Source organism: Bos indicus x Bos taurus, chromosome 12 (genome assembly GCF_003369695.1).
Source record: "Bos indicus x Bos taurus breed Angus x Brahman F1 hybrid chromosome 12, Bos_hybrid_MaternalHap_v2.0, whole genome shotgun sequence".
Taxonomy (NCBI): Eukaryota; Metazoa; Chordata; class Mammalia; order Artiodactyla; family Bovidae; genus Bos; species Bos indicus x Bos taurus.
In genome coordinates this window covers 5,021,638-5,046,545 of record NC_040087.1, presented here as the reverse complement: position 1 = coordinate 5,046,545, position 24,908 = coordinate 5,021,638, and the positions used below count along the sequence as shown (strand labels likewise).

The window sequence follows — 24,908 nt, the reverse complement described above, 5'->3', positions numbered from 1 at the left end:
AGAAATAAAAAAGAAAACTGAGAACAAATGAAAAATGAACTTCCATTTATAGAGTTGTCTACTTGGAAACAATTCTAATTTTAAGATGCTGTTAGAAACAGGAGCAACCACGACACTAACAGAAGAGCACTTTTCCTATTTAAAGCTATTTACAAAACAGAAATAAAACTATTCTGTTGACAGTTATGAAGCACAGAAAACTCTCTCAAATGGCCTTCCCCCACAACCACAGCCCTTCAGAGCTTCCTTAATGTTCTGATTTATGGATTTTGCTTTTCAGATTTCTGTGACAGAGACTTCATTTCATCATTATAAAAAATAAATCAGATGCGTATGTGAGACTCCTATACCAGAAATAATATGCATGTTTTCAGATATACAAATATGTGGGCTCCAGAGGCAGCAGGCAAAGCTGAAACTAAGGGGAGGAAACCCTTTTATGTTTTCTAATATTTCCCTAAGTGTTAACAAATTAGTTGCTAATATCTCTCTTTGGGCGGTGTGGTATAATGCTTTGAAGACAGGGAAAATAAGCTTATCTTATAATTTATTTCTTGAGTGATACAGATTAAAATAAAGAGATAGATTTACTCTGAAGTAAGAAATTTTATGGACTGGTTCCTCAATATGTTTCCTTTGCGGTGAACACTACAGAATCACAACACACAAGGATTTTTTTTCCTCTGACTTTTCCCAAAACAACTATATTCAACATATGCCCTTTAATCTTTAATAATCCTTGCTGGCTTAAATAGTGTTTTGACTTCAAATTTTAGTCTTATACATAGCGGTTGTTGGCACCTCTTACCCATCTTGAAATGGCTGTGCACTCTTAATGATGTAGTGACATCACAGTGTTAAGATCACGTTATGAACATTAAGTTCTGGTAACCTTTGTGGAAGATTGCTAAAATCCAATACTTTGGGGACAGATAATTTCATATATTACCTAAATCTTTTTTCCTCACACATATGTAACTTTCACAGTGACTGTTCCTTTGAAGGTATATTTTGGCAGAAAATGATTGCTTGCCTAATATCTTTAAGATTAAGTTGTTAAACAGCTTAGTCTAGGTTTAAAAAAAGATCGAAAGAGCTTTCAGATTTGTCAGCCAATATGAATATGCAAATTTCAAACATCTTTATTTCTAAATCAATTTGAATTATATAAAATTTTAAAATCAGTAGTCAAGTTGTTTATTCAGTCAGAGATTTCACACTTAGTTGAAGGGAAAAGGAAAGATTAAAATGTTGTTTATTGGTGATTTTAAATAAAAATATTTATGCATGTAAATTATATATAATGTTTTATAAATTATAAAAATGTTCATATATATATGCTTATAGACATATGTCTTTTATATTACTAATACATAACTTTTATATTACTAATATGTAACTTTTATATTACTAATATACAACTTTTCTGTGCATTTCATTCATTCATCTGTATTTTTCTTATGGTAGTTACTGATTTTTAATTTTCAGGGATACATTGGAAATGCATTTGGGTTTTAAAACTTTGTTTGGACTATCTGCTGGAGTAAGCTCAATTTTATTACACACATACAAATAGAGATTTGTACATGTGTGTGTGTAGTTTATGGTGGCAGCTGAATTGCAAGTACTTCTAGTAATTTGAGTGACTATATCTTTTGAAAAAAAAAATCATATAAATTAAAATTGACCTAATTAAGATGACTATGTTTAGCTCCCTCCCCTTGGGATCTTAAATAATAGCAGATGTGACTATAGTCGTAAAGAAAGTGCTACTTGCTCAGCCATTTCCAACTCTTTGTGACCCCATGGACTGTAGCCCACTAGACTCCTCTGTGCATGGAATTCTCCAGGCAAGAATACTAAAGTGGGTAGCCTTTCCCTTCTCCAGGAGATCTTCGCAACCCAGGGATTGAACCCAGTTCTCTTGCACTGCAGATAGATTCTTTACCATCTGAGCCACTAGAGAAGTCCATAGTAGTATAGGAAGTGATTCTTAATAGTAAACAAGAATTTAAATGTATGCAGATGTCACATGGTCCTTCAGATAACTATTCATTTAAAAGATTAGGCACTGTAAACTTTCTCTATAGACAGAACTGCCCATATTTCCAGCTGTTGGACTTCAGAGTGGTTTTCACTTTGCAATATAAACATGCTTACCTCTCGGTTACTCTCATCTGTATACTTTTTTGATTATCCGATCTTTCTTGGCAAAGGGTGATTTTGTGAAAGAGTTATCATGTTATATTGAGGAAAGGACTAAAAATAGGGTAAATTATTTCTTTGTAATACCAGATTGGCCCAGAAAAAAAAGTGAATCTTGGATCAAAGTTCTCTAAGTTTGTTTTCTGTCCAGGATCCCTACATTTTTTTTTTTTTTTTTTGATGCAAATATCTAAACTCTGTAGATAGTGGCTGCCTATATAACTTGCTTCTTTTTTCGTTTTTATAGTTCATAATTCAACATATCTATTCTGGAATTCATTTCCCCAAGGTACAGAAAGAAGTTTTATCATCTGCCTCTAAGGCTCTAGAGCTGGAGAAAATCCTCCACGTTATTATCCTTTATTATACACACTTAGTTTATCGAGGGGATTTTAAAAATTATAATAGAAGGTGTGCATAGCAAAAATACTCCCAATATGACTCCTCTTCCCTTAAGCCTCTAATTCCTCCCTCCATCCCTCTCTCCTCTCACTTAGCATTCCTTCTTCCCTCTCTATTTCTTTTTGTCTTGCTGGTCAGTTTTTGTTTTTTTTTTTTTCTTTTTTTGGTCTAGCTGGTCATTCTTTATTTACTACCAATGTCTCTTTTATGTACCAACCTAATCATCTATTTATTTATGTTACTTCAGAAATAATTTTACTTTCTCATAAATTATTTGACCCTTGTCAATTATAATTCACTTTCTGCTCATAGTTTCTGCTGTTTATACAAAAGTGTCCATTTAATTTTCTTCACCATCTGTGAACTGCTGCTATCAAGTCTATTGCTCAGTCGTGTCCGACTCTTTGCGACCCCATGGACTATACAGCCCATGGAATTCTCCAGGCCAGAACACTGGAGTAGGTAGCGGTTCCCTTCTCCAGGGAATCTTCCCAACCCAGGGATTGAACCCAGGTCTCCCACACAGAACACAGATTCTTTACCAGCTGAGCCACCAAGGAAGCCCAAAAGTGAAGTTGATTCCTCCCACTTTCCAACCGGAGACCTTGCACATGTTAGGGGAACATGATAACCGCTAAACTGGGGAAACCACAGAGTTGTGGTTTCCTTAGTGTAGTGGCTGCTATCAAAATTACAGTCTAATCCCAAGGTGAACAGCATATAATGTATCATTATCAGTACTCGAAATTTTCTCGCTCGGTTGTGACATGAAGTTGAGTAGTAAAACTGCAGAGTTTATGTTGATAGTTTCAGATTCAAGGTCGATTTATACTTTTATACATCTGCATTATTCTATCTTTTTCACTCTCTTCTTAAATTCATATTGAATTCATTCAGAGCTGGGCTATCCAAATTGCTGAAACTGAGACCATTCAATATTGAAAAATAAAACTATGTTAGTGTATTTCAAAGAGAGCGTATGGGTTGTAAATGGTTTTTAAAAATCACAACTCTAAAAGATATAGAAATATTACCAAGTGAAATGGATGGTTAAGTTTTTCACTGGATCTTTGAAGAATAAAATTAGTTGAGTGAAATGATACATATGTTTTTTTCTAAAACTTACTGACACAGGTATAATATTGATGGTTTACTTTCAGAATACATAAACAGATACCTGATATTAAACATTTTTGATATCCTGTTGTTTAAACCTTACTCTACTTTAAATCTGCACAGGGAGGCTTTCCAGAAAATTTCCTAGCTTCTTCTGCTTCTGTTTGTGTCCATCTGTCTGACAACCTTTCAAATCATAGAAAGTATTTGAGTTTGTGAATAGATAGTAGATAGTTTAGTTTGAGACTACATTTTAGCATTCTTGACTGCGTTACCTAATAAGCTTAACATATTCTTTTCACTGCTTAGGTAAATGTATTTTAAGAAGAAAGACAATTAAAATAGAGAAAAGCTACCTAGATACTTCTTTTTAACATTTCATGTGTGCATGATACATGCTACGAAATATCATAGAACTTTTGTTCTGTCAAAACACAATTTTGATTCCTTTCTAAGAGTTTAGTTTCATAGAAAATTATTTTATCCTAAAATCTTTTGAGTAAATTAAGTTGTAGTTTATATTTTTTTCTTTTTGGATAAGGAATTATTTATGTGTTTTAAATACAAACAGATTTTGTATATGACTTTTAAATGTAACTGTATAAATTTATCAGTGCTGTTAAATTTGCTGATTTTTCCCTTGCACATAGGACACTATATATTATAGAGATCCTCTTGCATCAATTAAATGGTAATCCCAAGAGTTCCCAAATGTGTAGGGAATTCTATTCCCATCACATGGAGTTAAATTGTAAATATCCTCTCCTGAAAAAAAAACCCGTGTTTTAAAAAGGATCATTAAACATAAGGTGGACAATCATTTGCTGATGAAAGGGAAAACTGGGAAGATATAGTTCAAAGTTATAGCTTAAAATGTTGAATTCATGGACTGTTGTCATAGTGAAGGAATTTTCTTTCATATTTTCTTGTTCAGCATCTTTGAAACAGTGGTAATTAAAAGAATGGTTTATTTAGATTATCTACATGTTATTGTGAAAGAGAAGCGAAATTCTCCCAGAGCATTACTGTTTACAAAATCAAGATTTTTCATTCATTCTGAACTATATCTGTTGACTAAATCCATTTTCACTTACTTACACCAAAAACAAAACAAACAAAAAAAATTGAAGTGAGGAAACCTGATTATGTGATTCATCTGCAAATCTACTACAATAGGACTATGTACATTTTTGACAAGGTTGTTTATAACATATTTGGATAGAAAATTCTATTTGCTACTCTCAGTAGGAAAAGTAGGCTTTTAAAGGAAAAGTTTTATTTCATGACTGTTACCAAAATAACAATTACAAGCAAAATAGGGATAAAACATGGGAAAAAAAAAAACCAGGTTAGGACTTGGTATGGAAGTTTGCGATTCAGTTTCTGTACTGTTATTTGATTTGAAAAATTAATCCTGGCAATCCTTCTTGAAGTTCCCTGTTTCCAGGATGTGTTATACAGAACAAAGACTAACTGATATCCCCAGGAGATTAGTTTACAGTGATGTTCTATTCTACTGAGAATGAGTCTCCAATGGCCACTTTTTACTTCTTTCCAGGCTATGGGAATTCGTTAATATCTAGAGAATAGACTTAAATAAAACCATTGTCTCAACCAGCAGGTTTATGCAACCATCCTGAAATGTTTTAATTATTGTTTTCTTTTCTTTTTAATTAAGAGACCAGAGGTCAAGCAAACCCAGGGAGAGCGGATCACAGTCTCGGTAGCAATATAAAGGCAACCCTAGTGATTGGCTTTGCTGTCTTTCTTTTGTTTTGCAGAACCGGAAGAGTGTGTTAATTGCACAGATGAATGCCGAGTGCTTGGTCATTCTGACAGGTGCTGGATGCCACAGTTCCCTGCAACCAATCAGGCTGAAAATGCAGATTACCGCACAAATCTCTTTGTACCCACAGTTGAAGCTAATGTTGAGACTGAGACTTACGAAACTGTGAATCCCACTGGGAAAAAGACTTTTTGTACATTTGGAAAAGACAAGCGAGAGCACACGATTCTTATTGCCAATGTGAAACCTTATTTAAAAGCCAAACGTGCCCTGAGCCCTCTCCTCCAAGAGGTCCCTTCAGCATCAAGCAGCCCGACCAAGGCATGCATTGAGCCTTGCACTTCCACAAAAGGCTCCTTGGATGGTTGCGAAGCAAAGCCAGGAGCCCTGGCCGAGGCAAGCGGCCAGTATTTGCCCACTGACAGTCAGTATCTGTCCCCCAGCAAGCAACCAAGAGACCCTCCCTTCCTGGCTTCTGAGCAGATGGCAAGGGTCTTCGCAGACGTGCATTCAAGAGCCAGCCGGGATTCCAATGAGATGGGCACCGTCTTGGAGCAACTTGACCACCCCGGCCAGGATCTGGGCAGAGAGTCGGTGGATGCAGAGGAAGTCGTGAGGGAAATCGACAAGCTTCTGCAGGACTGCCGGGGAAATGACCCTGTGGCTGTGAGAAAGTGAAAAAGAACAAAAGGCATTGGCATCTTCCTGTTTCTTCTTTTGATTGAAAAATGATCCCTCCTGGTGACAACCCCATTGTACAGGGATGAAGAAAGACCGATGCTGCTTTCAGGCTCTTAGTGAACATCTGAAGTGCCCACGAGTACATTCTTTTCACTGCTGTTTCTTTTTCAGAGATAATGATGGATTTTTCTGACCAGACTTATATTAGGACAGAATTAAGGATGCTCAAAGAGGAAAGACAAACAGAAAAGAAAAAGGAGAGGAGATAAAAGAGGATGATGAAGCAAGTTACCTTTTGACAATCTGTTAGGAAGGTATGCAGTGTGAGAATGGAAGAATTTTTCTGATTGCTCTAAGACTGTCCTCCATGGTTTATGCTGACTTAACTGTTTACCTATAAACCCCATACAAAGCAGGGTCATAATTTTTGATCTGTGGTAGAATTTCTAGCAGTCACCACAGGCTTCTACTGAACGTCCCGAGAAGACCTTGCAGTAGTCCAAGCTACACCAAACATTAACACATATTTGTGGTAAACATTTCTGTATAAAGTTACCTGCCACACATATAAACACAGAGAACATTCCATATCATTAGTCGAAAAAAAAAATTAAAAACTGGGTCATTTGTAAAACACCTCATGTCGTATAAAAGTTAAATGTAAAAAGATATATTCCATTTTGTCCTGCACACACATAGACTAATTCACTTCATGAAAGGAGAAGAAAATTTAAAGGTTTAAAATGCCTCTTTAGCATTTTAGTGTCCAACAAACATACACATAGCAATGGATATGTTTTAAATTTGCTCTAGAAAAGATCTGAAATATAGTTATCATTGAGCGCTGATATTCAGAGACAATTAACATGATTGATATGTTTTATTCATTTGTGGACACTAAAATAGCTCAGGAACGTGGAAATGTTTTAGACATACACAAATCACATGACCATTTAAATGTGCAAATGTAAGAAAATTAAATGTGTTTACATCAAATGACATATTTTTATTGATTTATTGCAGATTCAGTGCATATGAGCCAAATTGTTGAGTGTATAAGAGCTATATTGTGTATTTTATTAAATTAATATATAGTTGTGTTGCAAAAATATTTGGGCTTATATTGTAAATGGCAAGTGTTGCCTCGGTAGCTGTCGAACTCTATGAGTTTTGTTTTTTCCTGCTTCCTTTTCCCCATGGAGTGTTGGAAGCAGTGCCTCAGAGCAAAGTCTCTTGTTTAATGTATAGTCTACCAAGTACTACAGTACATAATCTGTTCAAAATGTGTTTGAGTGAGCTGATGGAGCTAACTGAAAGGTCAGAAAATACATCTGTCAGTCACGGTTATGTGCAAGTCCTTTGTGGAAGCTTTTATTAAAGTCATGCTAAATCACAAGAATTACATTTGTACCAATACCTGAAACTTCTTCATGTTTTTCAATAACTTCCAGCTTCTGCCTATGTAGATATCATACTGTTGATTGGTTCTCAAAAGTATCCTAAGTGGTTCAAGATGTGTGTTCCCATTATACTTCAAAACCATGCAAAATGCTTTAATGCATGTGTGGTACCAGCACTGGTTACTTGCATTGTGTAGTGTTTTACAAGAGGTCTTGGTCTTAACAAAAGGTTTGCCTTTTTTTTTTCAGTGCTCTTTTGCCTCTTTTTATCGCTGTCCTTTGAGAACAATACACCTTCTATTCCTTCATTTTGTTGCACCTTTCCTTGTGACATTTAGCAAGTTTCAAACTTACTTCCATATGAGGCTAGGAAACCTCAAATTTCAGGAATTGGGAAAAAGTAAAATTAGCACTTGCAGAAGTAGCAGCAGATGGGAAAATGCCTTGATTGACATTTTCCTTCAGCGTTTAAAAATTTTGGCATTTTACAGCTTCATGACAAACAGTTTCCAGCCCATACCTTAGAATATGTGGTGCTGAGTTAAATAAAGGCTGTTTGTGCACTGGAGCAGAAAAATGCATTATTTGCAAACTGGTGGAGAATTCTGTGCCTTCTTTCCTGGCCACCAAGCCAGTGTAGTAACAGCGTAAATGTCATAAAATACTTATATCAAAAACAAAAGCAAAAACAAACACAGAGGTGAATTCAGTTTTGTAATTTTAAACCTCGAAAAATCCAACTGAAAAGATTTCCATCCAATGCTGTCAAGATTTGAGACTGTACCTCGTTTGCAGAACTGCTTTGAAAGGGAAGAGTGGACAACTCCCATCAGCCTTATTCTCTTGAGAACTGTATTTGGTTCCTAGTAACAGCCTTTCCAAAGCTCTACTCTTGGTTTTTATTATTCATAAATGTTTAAATTAGAAAAGAAAGGATCTTGTACGTGTGAAACTTAATTGACTCTCTATATTTTGGACAATTTATGTATCTGAAATGTGTCGTCTCTGTTATATGATGTTATTTTTTGCCAGGAGACTACAGGTTGATTTAGCTTGATAGCTGCGATTTGATGGAAAACTGATTTCCATTTAGTCTTACCAAGTGTTGCCTCTCTCTTACTAGACAATAGCCAAGTAGTAAAATCTAAGGCAGTATGTAAATGAAATCAACAAAGAGAGTAGGGTTTATTTTTAAAATGTTCTTAATGGTGAGTAACCAGTTGTTCAATTTATTAAAAGTGTCTGAAGACATTAAAACACTATCAGATTTTAAGAATTGGTTGTGCCAATGTGTGAGGGATTACCTTTAGGCTCTCTGTCACCAGTGATTTACTAGCATTAGCTGTTTAACACATTATCTGTATTTAGTAGTGATTATTTATTTACCAGTTGGTGGTAATTCAGCAGTCAGGACTCTAAGCTTTTATAGTTAGGTTGAAGGGAATCTTGCTTTTATTCATTTGGCTGGCAAATGCCTTTATCACAGACCTCTGGTGCTTGGCTTCCATGGAAGTCTCTGAGATGCCAAAATTACCCCTTTGGGGAGCAACTTGCTCCAAGGGGTGATGCAGTGATATTTCAAGGGGTTTTTGTCACAATTCAGAATGTGAAAAATTATCTTAATTCACATGCTCCAATTACCAGCCCCTCAAAAAAATCCCCCACATTCAAAATAAATGAAAATACTTTGTCTTTTAGGTCCTTGAATAACTGTATCAAGCACAGAAAAAGTATCTATAGAATTTTTCATAAGAAAGTCAAAGTTCTAAAAATTGTTTACTGATGAACTAAAAAAAGTACCAGTAACAAAACAATGTTTCCATTAAATGTTAATGTGTTAATGATAAAAGATCTTTTCATCAAAATTAAAAGTAGTGAGAATCAGTGTTAGTTGTATCTATACCAAAGTAAACATAAAAAAGACGTATCACACAATTTCAAAGAATGCTTTCATTTTATTTCTTAACCTGGCATACTTAATCCTTACTGCAGGCAATATGCAAATATTGGCTCACTACTCCATAAATTAATTGAATTCCCGGTTGGGTAATTGACTTGTTTTGTTTTTCTAAATTAGCTGAGATCTTGTAAAACATGACTTCCCTTTAAAGGATCTAGGTACTGCTCAATTTAAAAAATGATACCATAAAAAAGAAAAAAAGTAATGTCGTGATGGAGCAGTATGCTTTATTAGAACCAGGTTAAAAGCTGTTTGTTGCCTAATGGAGTAGAAGTTGCTGAGGTCAACAAGTAGACTGAGATTTGGCATAATATATGCCCACTCATTATTGTCTAATTATATTCTTTTGACAACACACAACACTTACCGGAGCATTAATTCAAATGAGGGTTTTGGCTATCAAGATGTGTTGATTCGAAATGTAATTGAATGAGACCTGAATACAGTCTGACTTTCCTGGCTCCAGTGTTTCGTAGGTTGGCTATCCCCATTTATCAGCCCCATCACTCCATAAGGTTCTTAGCTGCACCAAGTGATTGGTGAACAAGACCAACAACAAAGCAGCATACATTGTATGGATCTATCTCAACGCTATTGTTTAATGGCTGTGTTCAATGTGACCTATCTGGAAAATGAGGACTCTGAATAAAAAGCTATTACTAATACTGGTGTTGCCTTCCCTTGCATTCTCTAATACACTGTGTACCGCAGGGACCCTGATCATAATTATTTTGGAAAGCAATTGTGACATCACAAATGTTTGTGCTATTCCTTTATTTGCCAGTAAAATAAGCTTTTGGAAAACTTATTTAGCAATAATGACACTCAGTGGGAATTCATTACCAGGCTTTCAGAAAGCCTGATAAGCTGGATAGTCAAATACTTACCATGGAGTCATAGCCTTATGATACTAGTGGCTTTTCATATTTACGATTGGTTTGAAGATACTTTTGGTACAAGATCCTAAAGGACTTCAGAAAAGTCATTTTTATAAGACCTCTCATAAGCTTACATGACTGATAAAACCACCTATTTATAAATGGTATTTTAAAGTTAGTACATGTTTATTGTGGCATCTTAAAATAATAAGCCTGTCTTTCTACTTACTAAACAAATGTTTACTGAATTCCTACTCTGTGTTTTCCTTGGACAATTATGCCCCAGGAGTAAACAGTAAAATCCGAATGGTGCCCGAGTCACAGTAGTCTGGTGGGAGAAACACAGAGGTAAGTTCAACTCTTTATGAACTAGATTTGCTTGTTTGCATTTTCCCTCAGCTAGACCACACATACCATATCTCTGCCAGTTCACACCCAGTGAGTAGCATCTTCTAAATTACAAACCAACATAATGTTCTGCCCCTGTTGATTTTTTTTCTTTTAATTTTACTTTTCTTCTGACAGTATAAATTACATCAAGTGTGCACTGCTTTTCCATATTTAAGATCTTTGTGGTTTAGACTTAATAGAATAGACTAAATGTCCTACCCATTATTTTGTTCATTTATTGGTTAACATGTCTGTTTCTTTTTCAATGAGCACCACTTAGGTGTCAGGTTCCATACAATGGTCCTACGGTACAAAAAACTAAAATAATTACATTTTACCATCAGAGTACTTATTCCTTGTACCTAGGTGGTATATGCAAACATAGAAATTGATCTTATATTGCCTTGAATTATATTGCCTCATAGAAACTGACCTTATATTACCTTTTATAATAGAAAATATTTCTGTGTTAAGTAGAGCAAAACCATATGGTTATCACGTCATTTATTGCTTTCAAGTGTGTTAATTAACTCACCTGAACCAGTTGACCAAGGCTGAAGGATTTGGAAGTCATTCAGATGAACAACTCTACCTGGCCAGGTTGCAATGAGGAGGAAGTCATGTGTGCAACATGTATCATAAGCTTCCGTCATGTCAATGAGCTATTAAAGCTCCTCAGATTAGAGTGGTTTTTAAGTAGATATGCCCCAGAGATACAATTATTTGACAATCAGAGAGCAATCATTTGTAGGATATGAAGAGAACAAATTCTTAAACATTACTATAGCATCAATACAGCACAGAGAAATAGATCATCAAGTTAATGGACCATCTTCAAACTCTTTATTACATGCTTTTGTAGATGGTTGCACATGGTTCACCAAGGAAATACATCATTTTCTGTTCATATTAGAAATTAATAATGCTGGATAATCCACTGTCCATTAGGATTTATAAAAGGGTACAACTTCTTTCCCTGTTCTCCCTTTTTAATAATTCAGAAAAAAGTTGCCAAACAATAACTTAGTTTTTGAAGCTACTGTAAATGTTAATGAGTATCTTACATACAAATATCGATTAGAGAGGGAATATTTTTGTGTGTTTTTTTTTTTTTTTTTACAAATTTTGTATCACACAGACTGACTTCACCCATTAGCTGTGTTCTATTTTTTGTCTTACAAATGAAGCATTTCACTTTGAGAGGAAGAATTTATAAATGATCTATAGCATTCTAATGAACTAAATTTTGATTATTATTTATATTTCAAAATCTATTTTCCTGAAGGTACAATATTCAATCAAATTATTTCCTAATATTTTTCAAAGATTGTTGTAAAACAGAAACAATATTGGAAGCTTTCTTTGTTATTGTTCAACTTACACAGTATATCATGATATTTTGTATAAAATATTGGTCAGCACCATTTATATGAAAATTGTGCTTATTTCCCTAAGGGTTTGTAGCATCAGGCAGGTCAAATAATAGTTACGCAAGCCTTGTTAATATTGATAAATTCTATTTGTAGAGAATTTTCCAATTCCCAGAGAATTTTCACAAATTTAGAAGGCATTACAAAATTAGAAATTCTGAAGCTCAAGGAAGTAAATAAACTTAACCAAAGACATTGAGCTTGGAAGTCTTAAGACCACACTTGAACTTACTGAGCAGTTCCTCTGTTTGCAGCAGGTTTTGTGGATTCCAAAATCTTGCCCTATTTAACATCTAACCTTTCTAGTCTCTTATTTATCATACTAAAACTTTAAATTATGCCAGTGATATGCTTTTCACTTTAAGTTGACAATCATGTCATCAAAAAAAAAAAAAAGTCATATAACCCAGATAGTCTCTATGTTAATAGTTCATAACAACATTAAATAATTTAAAAATAGAGAATAGGGATTATACTCTACAAGAAAAAGAAAAGACATCATAAGAATTGAGCCTCTCTTAAGATTGCCTTCAATTCTTTACTGTCATTTATAAAATTGTTTTATAGCATTGATGGTATGATCTCCAAAATATTCTGAAACATTATGGAAGATTTGCTTTTTCATGAACTTAACATATTCTCATGGAAGATATTCATAGATTTTAATTCCTTTACATCATAAGGTTATGCATATGCTGAATTAATAAGATTACTAATTGACTTCTTAGAAATAATCACATAAACCAAAAATATTGAAAAGACATTTAAATATTGCATTCATATATATGGATCCATATGCACATATGGAGGCATGAGAGTCAAGTTATTTCAAACGTCAGTATCACAAAATAAAGAAGAGAATTTAAGTAGTAGCAATATGGATAAAGGCTGAACACAATTTTTTATTTATGACTTTCCTCATCCACATTTGATAAAATATTATATCATTTCTGTTTTCAATAATCTGATGAAAAAGAGAGATTACTATAGCTATCCAAGTCATTTTCAGTCTGGTTAATCAAAAGTGAAGTGTTCTGATTCTTTCTGAGTTTTGCTTATTCATTCATTTTTAAATATCTCTCTTTGCAATTTACAGAAAACCAACCTTATTCTCAAGAGGTCCAGAAATAAAATTTAATGTAATTTTAACACTGTTTTATATTTTAAAAATTTAAATTCACATAGATGGGATATGGTATTCATTCCTTCACTTTATTGATCAGCTGAATATCTCAACACTATCTCTTTGCCATCATATTTTGACATTATTCCTCCTTATTTTTGCAGTTGAAATATGTTTTCACTATGATAATTTGCTTTGATGTAATATTTTTGAATTTTTATTCTATTCTTTCTATTAAAAATCAGGTTTATTTATATAGATATCTTTATAGCATTAATTTTTATAGCATTATCTACTGTCTTGCATATAACCAGTCTCTTATTTTCATCTTAATTTCATAATTTTCTATCAATATCAAGTATTATATAGTCTTTCTCATCTATTTATTTTTCCATTAGGTATATTCATATAAATATATTTCTATATGTCTTCTTATTCATGGATCAATTATAGAGGTAGTGATGTACAATCCAATAGTTACAGCAAGTGGAAAATGTTCAAATTGCTTTTATTAAACTATAGGAAACAACCAGTTTTTAGATGTAGCCTACATAGAGTGTTAAAATTGACAAAATGCTTAATAAAATATAACAGAGGTATAAAAGGTGGTAAATAAATACACAGGGTTTGTAGTTAAAATCTTTATGCAAGAGTGCCTCACTACTTCATTGAAAATTTGAAAATGTGATAGAAAATAAATCATCTTACTCTGTTATTATTAGTGCCTCAGTTCAGTTCAGTTCATTCGTTCAGTCGTGTCTGACTCTTTGCAACCCCATGAACTGCAGTACGCCAGGCCTCCCTGTCCATCACCAACTCCCGGAGTCCATTCAAACTCATGTCCATTATGTCGGTGATGCCATCCAGCCATCTCATCTTCTGTCGTCCCCTTCTCCTCCTGCCCCCAATCCCTCCCAGCATCAGGGTCTTTTCCAATGAGTCAACTCTTTGCATGAGGTGGCCAAAGTACTGGAGTTTCAGCTTTAGCATCATTCCTTCCAAAGAAATCCCAGGACTGATCTCCTTCAGAATGGACTGATTGGATCTCCTTGTAGTCCAAGGGACTCTTAAGAGTCTTCTCCAACACCACAGTTCAAAACCATCAATTCTTTGGCGCTCAGCTTTCTTCACAGTCCAACTCTCACATCTATACATGACCACTGGAAAAACCATAGCCTTGACTAAAAGGACCTTTGTTGGCAAAGTAGTGTCTCTGCTTTTCAATATGCTATCTAGGTTGGTCATAACTTTCCTTCCAAGGAGTAAGCGTCTTTTAATTTCATGGCTGCAATCACCATCTGCAGTGATTTTGGAGCCCCCAAAATTAAAGTCTGTCACTGTTTCCACTGTTTCCCCATCTATTTCCCATGAAGTGATGGGACCAGATGCCATGATCTTAGTTTTCTGAATGTTGAGTTTTAAGCCAACTTTTTCACTCACCTCTTCACTTTCATCAAGAGGCTCTTTAGTTCCTCTTCACTTTCTGCCATAAAGGTGGTGTCATCTGCATATTAGTGCCTACATGTTAAGAAATTCTCATTTTGAAAACTCATAATGTGAAATTTTTGGCTTTTACTGAAGATAAGACCCTTCCTTCTGAGATATGATTATGATTTCTCAGTTTGCCTTTTCCCCTCAAACACCTCTAAAATTCAACTATTATACTTATTTCATCATTTCTCTCATTTTGGATAACTACTAAAATTTAATCTATGTTCATAATCCAAAGAAGAAAAGGAAATAAATGAATGGGTCAAAAGTGACTTCTCTGGTGATTTTCCTTCCCGAGAATGTGACATTTCACTTCAATTCAATATTAATTTATGGAGCATGTAGTGTGTTTTTGAATAGAGCATACAGATATTAACAAAATGCAGGTTCTGTCTCCATAGAATTTAAAATACACTGGGAAAGGAAGTTATTTACACAAATGCAGTTTGTAGTTGGTACTATGAAAGAAGTACAAGTTGCAGTGGGTGAAAAAAGAGACAGAGTACTTTCAGCTAAGGAGAAGAGAGGTGGGGAGCGAAGGCAGCATTTGAATTGAGCCTTTAAGGTGGGACAGGGTTTTGGCAGCAGAGACGCACAGAAAATGCATTTTGGAAGCAGAGAGAGGCAGTGTGTGCAAAACATTTAAATAAAGTCAGAATATTCTCTAAATAGAAATATACAAAGGTTTGGGAAGGTAGGTTAGGTCAAGATGGGGATTGTACTGATGCTGACATATCACATGAATTTCTCTTCCAGGGAAAAGAAACTCGAGGATACCTGAATTAGGCTCTCTAACTGGGAGAGCTCTGTGAAAGTCTTGCCAAGCTGAATGTGAATTCAGGAAAATAACACTAGGACAGCTTGCTGCTGCCTGGTGATCCATTCTTTATAAGATGCTGCCTAATAGCACCTTGTTCTTGGGTCAGGTCCAACTACCTAAAGGCAATGCCAACTTTGCTGAATCTTGCAATTCTCAGCTTCAAGCTCTCAGCAGAGTATTTATGTGTATGTTTCCAGCTTCCCAGAAATGTCTTTCTTTGAAATTATAATCATGTTTGAAGCTTTAGGAGGCAGAGAGAAGAGAAAGGTAAAGACCAAGAGCATAGATGATTTTCATCTCATGGAAAATTGACTTTTTAACATTCCCAGATTTTCCAATCTGGTACCTGGGTGAGTACTGTTTGGCAGAATATTTCCATGTATATATTTTTTTGATTTATGTCCATTGACCCAGGGCCTTCCAGGCTGATATAGGTATATTATCTTAATTCTTCTATAATATTCCATGCATATCAGAGAGGAGCTTTTAATTATTGATTATTTTGACATTAACATAAGAAATAATGGGTTTCCCTCATAACTCAGTTGGTAAAGAATCTGCCTGCAATGCAGACCAGGGTTTGATTCCTAAGTTGGGAAGATCCCCTGGAGAAGGAAATGGCAACCCACTCCAGTATTCTCGCCTGAAGAATACCATGAAAAGAGGAAAGTGGCAGGCTACAGTCCATGGAGTCACAAAAGTCGGACATGACTTAGCAACTAAACCACCACCACCACCATAAGAAATAATGCCTTAGCTTACTGGTTCCCAACTGGGGTCAGTTCTGCCCTCCCAGCAGTATTTCACAGCAACCAGAGGCCAAGTGCCACAGAATTGATGCCTTTGAACTGTGGTGCTGGAGAAGGCTCTTGAGAGTCCCTTGGACAGCAAGGAGATCAAACCAATAAACTCTAAAGGAAATCAACCCCAAATATTCATTGGAAGAACTGATGCTGAAGCTGAAGCTCCAATATTTTGGCCACCTTATGTGAAGGGCCAACTCATTTGAAAAGACCCTGATGCTGGGAAAGATTGAAGGCAGGAGGAGAAGGGGGTGACAGAGGATGAGATGAGATGGTTGAATGGTATGAGTGACTTGGACACGAGTTTGAGCAAGCTCTGGGAGACAGTGAAGGACAGAGAAATCTGGCATGCTGCAGCCTATGGGGTCACAGAGTTGGTCAAAACTGAGCAACCGAACAACAACAATTCCCTCCTAAACTCCCCTTGCATCCCAAATGCCACATAACATTGAGCAGAGTTCCATGTGCTATACAGTAGGTCCTTGTTGGTTATCCATCTTAAATACAGTAATGTATACATGTCCACCCCAAACTGAGAGACTGAATAACATATACAGGAAACTTGGATTGTTAAGAAGTGGAGGAATTGGGTTGCTATTGGCATCTAGTAGCTGCTAAACATCCTGCAGGGATTTCCCTAGTGGCCCAGTGGTTAAGAATCTACCTGCCAATGCAGGAGACATGGGTTTGATCCCTGGTCTGGAAAATAAAATTCCACATACCACCTGTCAACTTAGCCCATACACCACAACTACTGAGCCCACGTGTAGCAGCTACTGAAGCCCGAGTTCCCTAGAGCCTGTGCTGCACAACAAAGAAGCCGTCACAATGGTAAGTCTGCTAACCACAGCTGAAGAGTATCCCCCACTCGACACAACTAGAGATCGCCCTCCAGCAGCAAGGAAGACCCAGAGCAACCAAAAATAAATACAGACATTTATAAAGAAGAAAACATCCTGCAGCACACAATAGAGTGTTGCCCCCCACCTAACAAAAAAATGTCACTAATGTCTGGTTGAGATATCCTGCCTTAGAAAGGACGTATTTAGGAAAAGAGGGGTGAAATATATTAGGTTTTGGGAAACAATCATTGACTGTTAAATAAATTGATATGTTTTCTTCCTGAGTTTTGAGAAGAGTTCTGGAAATTCTCCTAATTACTTGACATAAGGACTTATTTAAAATTTCTTACAGATATATTCTGCTCTGGAGATTGGCAGCCCAGTGTGTCTTGCAATCGTGAGTATAATCTCAGGTTCTGATCAGTACCGAGTCACTCCAAGATGGTGGAGTAGAAAGACATGGGCGTATCCCCTCCTGTGAGAATACCAAAATTGCAACTAGCTGCTGAGCAACCACCTACAGGAGAATGTTGGAACCCACCAAGAAAAGATACTCCACGGCGAAGGGCAAAGGAGAAGCCAGCACAGGATGGTAGGAAGGGTGCCATCAGGTTTAAAATCAGTTGGATGGCATCACTGACTCAATGGAAGTGAGACTGAGCAAGCTCTGGGAAATAGTGAAGGATAGCAAAGGCTGATGTGCTGCAATCAATGGGGTCACAAAGATTCAGACAGGCTGAACAACAGCAAATCAGTATCAACAGCTCACTGGAAGAATCTCCATGGAAAGATGCTGCTTGGAATGGCTCCTCCTGAAGCAGTCAAAAGCTGATTTCGATATTTGGCAAAACTAATACAATATTATAAAGTTTAAAAATAAAATAAAATAAAAAAAAGCTGATCCCCTAAGAAGGGCAGGTAAAATGAAATTCCTCAGATGTAAAAGGAAGAGTTTGCCTCTGAGACTATCTCAAACGTCTGGTCTACTGCTGCCTTAGAGGTCAAATGACATGATTAATTTATGCTCCAAACTCAAGTCACTTGTCCTTAACGTGTATGTGGAAACTGTCACTCCCATGACACTGGGAGTCTGTGGGGCCAGGTATTAGAAAAAGTGATGGTGGTGGAAGGTGTCAGATCAAGAAAATGGCAATGCTTAAACAGAAGCTAGGGGATCGTAAATATGTCCAGATGCTATAGGATGAATGCTTCTATTGATTTCTTGGGCATCTTCCGACCTGACTTTAATTCTTTCAAAGTAATATGTGGAATGCCAAAAATGTCAGATTGACTTTCTAAATGAGGTGAGGGGAAGGTGAGTGCAAATGGTTTCTTAAAAGTTTTATTTCTTTTGACACATATTCTGTTTTACCCATCTGTAAAGCAGGGTGGGTGGTTCCAATGCACATTTTATGAATTTGAACTTGAAATGACTCTGGTTTAAAAATAATAATGGTAATGTGTTAAAAGGGTGACAGGAACTCCAGTGGCAAAGATGAAAGTCTGCACATTGACAGGCTAATTAATACAAATAGTAGTTACCATAGCCAATCCACATTCGAGATTTTATTTGGAACAACTCAGCTAAATATGCACTAAGTGAGTTAAAAGTAAAGTTAACATACACTGTAGTGAAGGCTGGTGTTACCAACAGACCAGGAACACATTGTGAAAGGGAAAACCATAGTCTGAACCTATGAGGTGTTCTTTCCAGAGAGACTCAGTCACCCTCCAGCACATGCACAAACTTGCTGGGTTTTATTTATGCTGGAATATTTCTATATTGAAAAGCAATATAATTGCTGAAATACCACTACTGTTCAAGGTAATTTAATTCCTAATGGTTTATTTACATAGTGAAATTTGCATTTTATTTCACAGAAAATGTTGTGACTCCACCTGCCCTCAGTTCAGTTCAGTTCAGTTCAGTCGCTCAGTCGTGTCCGACTCTTTGCAACCCCATGAACCACAGCACTCCTGGCCTCCCTGTCCATCACCAACTCCCAGAGTTTATTCAAACTCATGTCCATTGAGTCGGTGATGCCATCCAACCATCTCATCCTCTGTCATCCCCTTCTCCTCGTGCCTTCAATCTTTCCCAGCTTCAGGGTCTTTTCAAATGAGTCAGTTCTTCAGGTCAGGTGGCCAAAGTATTGGAGTTTCAGCTTTAGCATTTGTCCTTCCAAAGAACACCCAAGACTGATCTCCTTTAGAATGGACTGGTGGGATCTCCTTGCTGTCCAAGGGACTCTCAAGAGTCTTCTCCAACACCACAGTTCAAAAGCATCAATTCTTCGGTGCTCAGCTTTCTTATAGTCCAACTCTCACATCCATAAAGACGAACTCTCACATGCCACCTGCCCTATCTTAGATAAAACACCAAAGCAAAGAGAAAAATGGGAACAGTTAAAGAAGAGAATGAATATAAGAACCTTCTTACCCATTGATTCCTGCTTGGCAATACTGAAACTGGAGTCTGGAGAGAGCATGAATAACCCTGGTGCTTTCTACCTTCATGAATAGTGCACTGACTTTATGTTTCAATCTTCTCTTGCTTCATCTTTAGAGTGCTTGCAGTTCAATAAAGGTAATTTCCTCAGGTGATGTTGAGTCCTACAAAGTTCACTGTGAGGGTATGTTCATTTTAGGAAATGTAAAAGACAAGTGAGACACAGAATGTCTTGCCAAGTTGCAACATCACTCCTGCTTGTCTATTATTGGCCTCAGACAGATGGGGGTGCTAATTGTAGATCACAGCCTAATGTAACAAAGCACTGCTTTCTGACCTCCTGTGATCAAGAGCACGGAAATTGGTGCAATATACTTTCCCTTCTCACTGAAGCACATGCATCATTATATATGAGCATTTTCCTTGGGGTCTTCAAGGTTCAAATCCTAGGTGACAACTGCCATTTTAAAGGTGACTCATTACAGTCATTTAGAGAGTCCCCTAACAGATGGATAGGACTTATTTCTCAGGGAACTCTGGCAGGTTACAATTCTCAACAGTTTTTAATCATTTCAACAAACTTACACACATCTGTCAATTACCCTATTTGGTAAAGTTAATAATGCAACAATCTGACGGTAACAAAGTGTTGTTTTTTTAAAAAACTATTCCATAACATTTTTTGCATATAGAAATAAAAATATAGGTCAAATAAATTCAAAAGTTTATTTTTTATTCATAAAAGAAGACTCCTTTCATTTTCATGATAAATTTTATATTTAAGTTATTATTCAGAAGAATTCTTAGATGCTTCATATAAAAAGCATCAGGGACCAAACTAAAAATATAAAGAAAAAAATTTAAGCATAATTAAGCAAAGTTGTTTTCTCTTTGAAAGCTTTGATCATTATATGAAGTTTTCCAAATAAATGAAAATGGAAGTACTTCATTTACAAAGTTACAGCAAGAAAGTATAGTAGTTAAAAGTCATAGACTCTTACCTCAGAGACATAACTCTTATCTACCACTCTCTATATCATGAGTGGGCAAACTATAGCTGTTGGGTCAAATCCAACCCCCAGCTTATTTTTGTGAATAAATATTTATTGGAAACCAGCCACACTTATTTATAGATTGTCTATCTTGTTCTCTAGTACATCTGGCCTTTTACAGAGGAAATTTACTTTGTAAATTTACATGAACTACTACACATGCGTGCATGCTAAGTTGCTACAGTCATGTCCAACTCTGTGTGACCCTATGGTCACACAGAGCTGTGTGTGACCAGCTCTGTGCCAGGCTCCTCTGTCATGGGGTTGTCCAGGCAAGAACACTGGAGTGGGTTGCCATGCCAGCCTCTAGGGGATCTTTCCAACCCAGAGACTGAACTCGCATCGCTTAGCCTCCTTTACTGGCAGATGAGTTCTTTACCACTTGCACCATCTGGGAAACCTGAAAGGAGGCGCTATGGCTGCATGGACTGGAAATCCAACCCAGGCCTTCTGTCACTTCTGGCCGGCATGAATCCTACCACCGAACCACCCACACACCTTAACTACTAGATACTTCAGTGTTTCCATCTGTAAAATGTAAGAGTAACTAACTTCTAAAGTAATTGTAAGGAATAAATGAGGTAAAACATAAAGAGCTTAGAAGCATTTTGAACACAAAGAAAACTCTCAATGAACACGATCAATTATCTCAAATAGACTCATCTTGGTAATTCAAATATAGCCGCACATGATCACAATATATCATTGCAAAATCTTGTTGAAGGTCTTAGATTATTCTAAACAAAGCAAAATAAAAAAAGAAGAACAATAATAATGAAATAGGCTGAAGTTCACTCTGTTTGTTATAATTTCCCAGTCATCCCCAAACATTATTCCTTGCACGGTAGTAGCTACTAAGTCATTTAAGCACTTGCCACTGTTTCACCAGAATCTGGGATACCTTTACCGTGTTTGCCACCAGCTGCGGAAGTGTGCGGTCCATGGTCAAATGCTTCTCAGTAAAGTTAAGCAAGTGGCAGCTGGCACCACGCAGCTCTGTCATAATGAAAACATGAGGTGGCTGCCATTACACAGTCCTGCACTAATGAGAACAGTGGGAGGCTAGCATTACAATGGTCTAATGAAAACAGGAAATGGCTGGCATTACATTGGTATAATAAAAACAGGAGGTGGCTAGCGTTATGCTGGTGGAACAAATGAATTAAGATATGTCAAGCCGTCCCAATTTCATCTTTCTTATATATGACCGCCATACCCAAAATTTAGACGAGATCCATTCAAAGTCAACCAGTGTTGGATGAAAACAAGTTTTTTTCCCACTGCGCTTCAAAAGTTTGTCCTATTTCAACTTGTGTTTCCCTTAGGCCAAAGAAAGCAGGCTGTAAAATAACAATATAATTTACACTAAACTCCTTTTCCCTTTAATTTCAAAAACAAACAAGCAAACAAAAAACCACAAGGCAACATTATTTCTGACTCCAGAAGATTGGCTGGAATAAGAATTAACAATTTCAAAAACAGTTTCTACTTTGGTCGTTGCCTTTTCCTCTCCTTTCTCTGTTACGTACTCAATGGTGACTAAATACTCAGAGTGGCATAAAACAAAACAGAAAAGAAATAAAATACTACAGAGAAAAAAATTAAGTGCAAAATCAATCAATTAACTAAAAGACTTTTTTCTCTGAACAAAAGGGAAAGATTTCTCATATATTGTTTCTTTTTCCAAACTTATTAGTATAGGTAGAAGACTTGTGTGTACCTCTCAAGACAATATATTTACAATATTATGTTTTATTGTAAATCACAGAGCCAGCTGTATATGATTAACCCTGATCTTTTTAATCTGGAGGAAAACAGAGAAAGTTGGCACAGTTCAAAGTCATACATTAAGACAGTACATTAATCCTATCACTCAATAGGTCCAATCCCCATTAAAAAAATGCAATAGGAACTATTTTTTTACCTTAAAATTCTTATTTATTTATTCGTTCATGCATTTATTTACAAATGATGTCAAAAAAGAACAATGCCAAAATCACTCCCATGGAAAGGGTCATGTTTCTAAAGGCTCACATACACTGATGGTTTTAGTTTTGCAATGTGGGGAACAGACAGGAACATTCTGGTGAGGTCATTAGGTGACAAAACAGCAGCATGATTCCAACAAAGTGAAAATACTGATAATCAAATAAAACCATTTTAAATTCAGTTTTAGACATTGATATTTAATTTCTTTCACTCCAAAATTTTTATTAGTCTTCTCTAAGACTACTCCTGAATTAGCTAATGAACAAATGCACATTCACGAATACATTTCTATCCAATATACACTAAAGAAGCATATAAGTGGAAGGGGAAAATTATCTTATGCTATTACTACCATACTTTTACATTTGTGTAAGACTAAATCTTTCTTCTTGGATGTGCTTTTCTAAGAAATGATCAAAATTGATTAAATTTTAAATAAGGAATCATGGACAAAAATTCAATTAAAATTCCTTATTGATTTTTTCAAAGAGGTGGAGTTTATTAATCTAAAAGAAGTGATTTCTTTTACATGTTTAAAGCCAGTATTAAATCTATGATGTGCTGAACGCTAATGCATGTGTTGCATAAAATCTGTTGCTGGGCTTGCATGGGATTCACAGACATGGCTTAATCGAGACACAAAGTGATGTGTGCCATGCATTCAAAATTAGCATCTGGCCGAGGGCCACTCAATTTGGCATCCTAAGAACTGATTTTATCCTCTGCCAAGTTTCTGCAGGGACTAGACTCACTGAATTCTGAACCACAGCCTCTAATTTCCCCTTCAACAGACTCTCTTTGAATTGAGGGACCAGAGGAACTTGCAAGTGAACATAAAAATTAAATGTGAAATATAGAACTCTCCAAAGAAGAATATTCTTGATACAAGATGCATATAAAACATGAAATATTTCCAATTAATCACTTGTAATGTGGACTGCTTACTAGCCAGCTCACCCTCCATTCAATTTATTTGTTTCTTACACAAACAGAGAGCACACTATAGGCTGCCCATTCTGCCAAACTCCAAAGAAACACTTGAGAGCTTATGAATTTTGCATATTATCAATTCACTTGACAGGTCTCATCATATTGTAGGCAATATTTTTTAATAGCCAACTTTGTGGAAGAAATGGCATTTTGCCCTAATATCACACTAACCAATTCTGTCATGGTTGGCATCTTTATTACATTATTAAATACATCAGTCAACACCAGCTGGTGTAATTGAGTCCTGTTTTGTAAAACAGATAGCTGTTAAAACTATGGATCTTTTATCAAAGTCAAGTCAACAGGCAGAAAAGATTATTGTTTAACAGAATTTTAGGAAAAATGTATACATATCATTATTGCAAGTATTTCTGATTCAAAATAATGAATCGACCTTTCCTCAGTTTATGTTCAGAATCATTCATAATTGTGTTTCACTGAAAGTTCTGCATTAAGCATTTGATTATAGTAATCTTAGCTTTGTGTAGCATAGGGAAGGCATGAAACCGAACACCTGGCAATTACAAGGTGATCACAAATGCCTGAGGAGGCAACTGTGAGAGGAACTTGAAAAGACATGCTTAGAACTAAAAAGATAATTTATTAGAAGAAAAAAGTTGTCCTTTATTTTGAATTCTTAAAACAAAAAAAAAAGCTCCAAAGAAAAGGCTTAATAAGTTTTCTTGGAGATCAATAAAATTATTTTTAAATAAGTAGAAAAGATGCCAAAGCAGAGAAAATTCAAAGAAAAAAATCTGTTAAGTGCTTAGCTTTCTTTTCTTGCAAAGCTCATCAAAACAGCCTTTAATGCCTATATAAAATAATGACATAGAATTAAGTTAAATTTATATAAGCAAAGCCAGCATTATAAAAAAAAAATCAGTATCTAATCTGGATAAAGCAACTTAATTTCTGATTCCCCCCAAATCCTAAAACCTAACACCTGTTCCACTGTGTTTTTTTCATAAGAAAGTAAAATATTCTTATAATCTTATCCAGAAAGAACAAAATTCCCATGAGAAATTTCTTGTATTTTTAGCATATCTGAACTTTTAGGATTCCACAGGAAGACATTGTGATAATAATCAACATAGGAACAAT

The 24,908-nt window shown here is 35.8% G+C and overlaps 1 protein-coding gene across 3 annotated transcripts in view; it reads left to right on the top strand.

Annotated features, from left to right (window-relative positions):
- PCDH17 (protocadherin 17) overlaps positions 1-10,215 on the top strand; it is a 121,185-nt gene extending 110,970 nt beyond the window's left edge. For all 3 annotated transcript variants that reach the window (XM_027557105.1, XM_027557104.1, XM_027557106.1), the window contains one exon: positions 5,505-10,215. In XM_027557105.1, the coding sequence (XP_027412906.1) occupies positions 5,505-6,187 (683 nt within the window). In that variant the 3' untranslated portion in view covers positions 6,188-10,215. The remainder of the gene's footprint in view (positions 1-5,504) is intronic.
- The last annotated feature ends 14,693 nt before the right edge of the window (positions 10,216-24,908 follow it).